The sequence below is a fragment of the Palaemon carinicauda genome, unplaced genomic scaffold, assembly GCF_036898095.1.
Source record: "Palaemon carinicauda isolate YSFRI2023 unplaced genomic scaffold, ASM3689809v2 scaffold2421, whole genome shotgun sequence".
NCBI lineage: Eukaryota > Metazoa > Arthropoda > Malacostraca > Decapoda > Palaemonidae > Palaemon > Palaemon carinicauda.
Window position 1 is genome coordinate 2501 of NW_027170055.1, and position 7500 is coordinate 10000.

Below are 7500 nucleotides of genomic sequence, written 5' to 3' on the forward strand. Positions count from 1 at the left end.
ACAGTTGAGCAGTCAAATGAGCAGTACAAACAAAATCTTAATACAGGCCAGGTCATCAACAATAAATCCACTTTCAAAATTCGGTCTCTCCAAAGGAGGAATCGCAGCCTGCCAAAATAAAAAAGAAAAACACTTACGAACACTTCTAGCTAACTGAACTATCGCACTATAATCAAAGATAAATAATAAATTGTTCCTATCATTCACAATCACGACAAGCAAAGATAAACAAAACTGTACTTACTTTGAAAATCAAAAAACACTTCCACGCTGGTCGAAAAAATATATATATAATCCAGCTCTCACACAACTGCCTTATGCTGCAGTCAAATAAAAAAGCATTCGCTCCGAAACATTCACCACTGTCGTAACCTAACTAAAACATGTAAACAAACAATCTCATTTATACCAACAGTCTTTCTCACCACAAACGATCGTTAACCTAACTACTTTCGCTCGCTAACACAATCTCTCTCTCTCTCTCTCTCTCTCTCTCTCTCTCTCTCTCTCTCTCTCTCTCTCTCTCAGGATTTGGCAAAAACAAAAATAAAATAAAGCAAAAATAAATCCTCCACATTCCTCCCCCTTACTTTGCCAAATCCTTCTCACACAACACTTACATTATTTTTTTCATAACCCAGTCGCAGTCGGGAACGGGACCTCTACTCCGAGTAACTGGGCCTCCATATACTCTCTCATTCACTTCTTCCTTATCACAATCATTAGCTACATTAACACTATTCCTATCTAAATCCCTATCATCTAATATATCATGTACAATCATATCTACCTCGTTCTCATCTGGCCCTATAATTACACTCATTTCTGTAAACAGTTCATCCATTTCATCAAAAACATTCTCAACTTTAGTAAAAGATTCATTCATACTACTAATCATTCTCCTATCTCTCACTCTCGCATTCGTCATCCTTTCTTTTACATCACCTAAGGAAAAGCCACACACACTATAGGTATCATTCATACTCAGCCATGATTCATCTGTATTAACACATTTATCTTCCATACACACTTGCACATTTACACCCTTGTCATACTTATTTCTATTCTCACTTTTACTTATAAAATTTCCCCTTCTTTCATCTTTACTTAAAGCTCTTGTATTCTTCCTTTTCTTATATTCTACTAACACTAACTGTTTACCTTCCAGACCTAAGTCCTCATACATACTAGGTTCACCCTTGTTCCTTTTCAACCATTTACTCATCCCATTCTCTTGGATATACTCAGGTACCTCTTTCCATTTACGCAACTGGTTGTGGTGGGCCCTAATTTTTTCCACAATACCACCCACACACAACTTACCCAAAACGTAACTTAATCCACTTGAACCAACTTCTAACACATCATAGGGACCTTCAAATTTATCACGCACCTTATTTACATTCATTCTACCCTTTTCAATTACTTCTTTCATCACTCTCTCACCAACTTTAAAGCTTTCAAACCTCTTATTTGCTTTCCTCCACACATCTCTATCATCCTCCGACACACCCAACCTCGGTCTTATTATCTTTTCAAAATTTAAAACAAACTTACATGGAGACATACCCGTACTCTTATGCACTGTTGCATTGTAAGCCCATAACGCTCTACCAACATACAAATCCCAATCATTACCACATGTACTCATCATTCGCAAAATTTCAGTTAATGTTCTTACAGTCCTTTCAGCCAACCCATTCGCACTTGGCATATAAGGAGTCGAATACACATGTTCAATACCCCATTCTCTTAACATCTGCTCAAACTCCCATCCAACAAACTCAGGGCCATTATCACTTAACATTCTCACAGGCTTACACACACACATCGGCAACATCACTTGACCAACCATTCTTGCAACAGTCTCGCTCCGTTTATCCTTGATGGGTATTGCATAGGTAAATTTACTCATGTGATCAACCATAACAATCATTCCCACATGTCTTCTCGCAGTCACAGGCAACGAAACACAATCAATCACAAACATCTCAAATGGTTCTTTCATACGTAATCTCAAAACAGGCGGATTAGCATGCACTCTCTGATACTTCCCTTTCTGGCAATCTTCACACGTAGTCGCTACATCCTTACATATCTGACTCAACCCAGGTGTAAACAATCTCTCACGCATGCATTCCCATAATTTATTCTTACCCATATGCCCATATCTGTCATGCACTAACATACACATACTTACTGCTGCATGCATTGGAAACACAGGAACATATATATCTTCATCCATTCCTTTATGTAGAAAATAAACAATATTCTTACACACAATAAGTCTCTTACTAACTTTCTTATACACCTCTAAATCAGACGACCATTCTTCTACCTCAATACTATTCAACATACATTCACGTAACCTTTTAATTTCCTCACATTCATCTTGCATTTCTTCCACCTCCTCTTTAGTCAGTAGATCATCCTCACTCCTCGTAATATCAACCATGCCAACAAAATTCGCCATAAATACACTATTATCTTCTATCACAACTACTTCACATCCATTTTTCAGAAGCAAACCACTACCAATATCAACTGATAAATCATGCAATCTTAAAAAGTCAATTCCTATCAAAAAACAACTAGGCATCTCATTCTCTCCCATTACAATAAAATTATGTTCCACCTCCATACTTCCCAGTTTTACTTTCAAACGCACTTCTTCCCAAACTAGCAAACTTCCTTTACCTATCCCATGAATTCTCACACTCGTACATTGCCGTTTCACTTCCCAATTGTACCGCTCTATTTCCTTGATAACAGACATATTCACTAATGACACTTGTGCACCTGTATCAATTAAACTACAGTATTCATTCTCATTTATACCCACATACGTCATCATTCTTCCTTTTACACCATGCATACAAATGTTTACTCTCCTATCAATAGGGTCATCCTTATCACACCCATGGTCATCTTCGCTATCTTCTATGCTCATACCACTCTGATTCAAATCACTCGGACAATCCTCCTTCTTACTCAACAACTTGCAACATCTTTCATTACATTGTAACCTCAATATATACTCCCTTTCAGTCTCTTTATTTGCTCGGTACTGCATCGGACGATTCCACCCAAAATACAAATAAACAGTGACACCATATAACATACTTACTACCAACAATACTTTTGATAACAATTCACCCTCAAGCATACTATCCTCCTCCTTATATGCCATTTCTTTTGATACTTCATTCCTAACACTCATTCTAAGCTCATCTATACTAGCAGGTATATCCCTATTCAAACCCTTCAATTTAACCTTATTTAACCCACACAAAATACATTTATACACCATGTCATCCCCTTCAAAACTTTGTACCACCATTAAATCTTCCGGCAACCTTTCAAAATTACTATCATTCTCGCTACTCTCTTCTATCTTACCATGCATTCTTGACATCGCATCTGCTATCACGTTCTTACTCCCAGGTACATATTCTAGCTTAAAGTCAAATTCATTCAAATCCTCTATTGTCCTCGCAACTCTAGCATTCACAGACTCTTTCCTAATCATGTACACTAGGGGCTGATGGTCAGTACGCACAATAAATTTCACACCATACAAAAATACCTTCAACGCTTTCACGCAAAACCTTATCGCAGCCAACTCCCTTTCAATCGTGGAATACCTTCGCTCAGCCTTATTAAATGCTTTACTTACATACGCTATCACTCTCAACTGTTCATCTCCGTTTATTCTTTGCATTTGAACCAAGCAACCGCCCATACTAATCCCACTAGCATCCGTATATAACTCTAGCATACTCGCATGTTCACTATAATCGGGAAAAGCCAAAGTGACGTCTCTCGCAGCCTCTTCTTTCAAGTTTTCAAATGCTTCAATCATACGCTCATCCCATTTCAGTCTCGTACTATTTCTCTTACCTGTCCACTCATTCAAAGGCTTCCCTATTCCCGAACAATCTCTGACAAACTTCCGACCAAATTCAATTAACCCAAGAAACCCTCTCAACTCACGCACCGTATGAGGACGTGGAAACTCTCTCACCTTACTCACAAACTTTTCACTCTTCCTTATACCCGATTCACTCACCACATGCCCAAGAAATTCCACCTCCCCGGCCAACCATGTACACTTTTCAAGCTTAACTTTCACCCCAACTTCTATCAACCGTTCTAATACTGCTTCAAGCAACTGCATGTGTTCCTCAACTGTCTCACTAGCAATCAAAATATCATCAATAAAAACAGTCACCTTCTGTCTATCAAACCCAGCCAAAACTACATTCATCGCCCTCTGGAAGGCAGCAGGCGCATTAGCAAGGCCAAAACTTAATCTTTTAAACTGAAAATGACAACTTCTACTTGAAAATGCCGTAATGGGCCTGCTCCCCTCTGCCAGAGGCATCTGGTAATAGCCCCTAACTAAATCTAACTTTGTAAAAACTTTCATACCATGCATCTTATACACACAGTCAGACACTACATTCATCGGAAAACGTTCTTTAACAGTTACTTCATTCACCTTTCTATAATCAATACACATCCGTAAACTTCCATCCGGCTTTCTTACAGGTACAATAGGGCTATTCCAGGCACTCTCACTCCTTTCTATTACACCCATTTGTTCTAACTCCTGGCACTGCTCTTCTATTTCTCTGGCAATAGGCGGAGAAAAATGTCGGGGACGCTGATATATGGGGGTATCATTACTAAGAACTATCTTGAATTCAGGCAGCTTTGATCCCCCACAATCCTCGTCACCGCGACTCAAAACTCTCCGTCTATCCCATAACATCCTATACAATTGTTCCCTTTCCCCCTCACTTATATTCTCATCTACATTAATTCTTTCTTTCAAACTTTCATAGTCCCAATCGTCATCCGGCTTTATCTTACCCGTCATAACCCGTCTCAATTTAACATACCTTTCATCCTCTACATTGACCAACGTATACATACATCCCATACAATCACCCTCACGTATACCCCGTATTCTCTTCCTCCTTACAGTCGGCAACAAGCTCACATACACCTTCGGCTCCTGCAAATTCAAAATACCATCATACACATGCACACTTGCTTTCACCAAATTACTTGCTTCCGAACCTTCCACTACATATTCACAATTGTCACTATTGGCAATTCCCAGACTATTCGGCCATGCAACTTTTACACTGACAACCTCACTCGCATCTTTAGACAATTTAACACCTTCTTTTGCTATTAACGGCACACCTTTCCATACCTTCGTACATACACTACCATCTTCATTCAAATAAAATTCCCCACAAAATTTACCCTTAACTTTCATCTCTATCATATTTACACTAGGATGTACAATCATACCGCATTTTTTCAAGAAGTTATAACCTAACAACACATCGTATTTGTCATTTACTCCCTCAACCACATAAAAATCATTATCTTCCATCATCAGCCCCCCAATCATAACATTTTCTCGTAACTTTCCTTGCACAGACATACTTAAATTACCGATCCCTTTCACTTCACCTTTACACCCCCTAAATTCACACACATCCCTTACCTTATCGTATGCATTCCTAAACATTAAATTGACACCACAACCAGTATCAATCAGACCAACTAGCTCTATTCCATTAAAATTTACTTTTGCACTCATGCAGTCATAAGCTCTTTCGCCCATCACGTCTTCATGTAATAAACCTTCACGAACATGCATCACATTCACTCCACACACACTCGAGGACTCACCCAGCTGAACCCTCTTACACTCTAGTTTCCCGAACATCCTGGCTGATTTACTCCCTTCTTCCTACATACCCTAGCTACATGCCCATCTGCACCACATTCAGTACACTTACCCCGTGGCTCCTTGCACATTCTAGCATAATGACCATCCTTACCACAATTACCGCAAATCACATTTGTACGATTACTCCGACATCCACTCGCTATGTGCCCTGTCATACCACACCGATAACATTTTACCCCTTTCTCTTTCTTGCACTCGCTAATTCTATGCCCTACCTCACCACATCCAAAACAAGCACCAAGAGCCCATCTACATTCATTCTTCTTATGTCCTACTTTCCCACATCTATAACACTTCTCTTCACGGATACAACTACCTGACCTATCTTGCGGCGCACTAGCACTCCTATCCCTCCAAACCTGATTCCCTTGCCTAAACCCTTCATTTGTCCTTACAGGTATTCCCACATTACTCGCCCTAACACTCCTATCTACTACATTATCAGCTACCCTCATTGGTCCTCTCAAAATTGCGTCCTTATAACTACCAAATTCTATTACACTTTCTTCCATTCCAGTTCTTACACTCACAGATTTACTTTCTTTCATGCACCTATCTAACTCATAATCCTCAACTATCTCTAGTATATCATCCCATGTCAATCTCTCTTGCGTCCACCTCATTTTCTCTTTGCGTTTCAAATTAATAAATTCACACACATTCTCAGGTACTGTTGCCAAAAACTTCCTCATTAACTCCTTATTCTCATTTATACCTTCATCCCCATACTTCTTCCTAGCTAAAGTTTCCAACCTACATACGTACATTGATATAGCTTCTCCTGCATTCATCCTTGCCTCATCAAAATCATTTTTACGCTTATACTTAACACTCCCTTTCATACGTTTTACCTGCTCAGTTATTCTCGTTTTCACACTTTCATAATCAACGTCCCCTACACTCATTATCACTCCATACATCGTCAACAAATACCCAGTCAAATATTCTCCTAACTCCCTAGCCCAAACTCTTTTACTATCACCATACTTATCCTGACAATACCTCTCATACTCCTTGAAAAAATCATTTACATCCCTACTGCTATGCTCATTGAACCTTTCACACCGAGGTACCTCTCTCATAAACACAGTCTTACACACATCACGTTCATTCTCACTGCTATCATCACTGTCTACTCCCTTGTTACCTTCTTCCTCATTCGAATATAATGAATCCACTTCCACACTTAAATTCCTATCCTTAACCATTCCCTTCTTACCCTTTTTCTTACTTACCACTTTCACCCATTCACGATCGTCCTTGCTATCAGCCTGATACTTTTTCTTCTCTTTCTTCACATCACTTTTACCTTTCCTTTCATCTTTCCTCTCCCCTTTCTGTTCATCCTTACTATGCCTAATTCCCTTATCTTCAATATCACCATCACTATTACTACTATCACTATCACTTCCTTTCCCATTATCACCTACCTTAACCTTCTCTTTCACTACCAACCCATTACCCGAAGCTGAGGACACTCCTCCGACTGCACCTTCACCCATTATAGTTTTCATCATCCCCATGACTTGCCCCATCATATCTTCCATTCGTTTCTCCATTCGTTCTTCATTCTCTCGCATCCTCATCTCAACACATTCTTCCACTCTCTCTACTGTCCCCTTTAACTCCCTAAGCTCCTTCTGCATCGCCGCATTCTCCCAGTTCAACCTCTCATTCTCTATTAGCAACCTCTCCTCACGCTCCTTACTCAGCCGCAATTCCTCCTT

General features: G+C 39.5%; 1 protein-coding gene across 1 annotated transcript in view; it reads right to left on the reverse strand.

The window, feature by feature from the left end:
* LOC137636161 (uncharacterized) overlaps positions 1-1763 on the reverse strand; it is a 2157-nt gene extending 394 nt beyond the window's left edge. The window contains exons 1-2 of the mRNA XM_068368560.1: positions 245-1763; positions 1-108 (exon numbers count right to left, since the gene is read on the reverse strand). The exon at positions 1-108 is cut by the window's left edge and continues 394 nt beyond it. Coding sequence (XP_068224661.1) covers positions 617-1759 — 1143 coding nt within the window. The 5' untranslated portion in view covers positions 1760-1763 and the 3' untranslated portion in view covers positions 1-108; positions 245-616. The remainder of the gene's footprint in view (positions 109-244) is intronic.
* Between the last annotated feature and the right edge of the window lie 5737 nt (positions 1764-7500).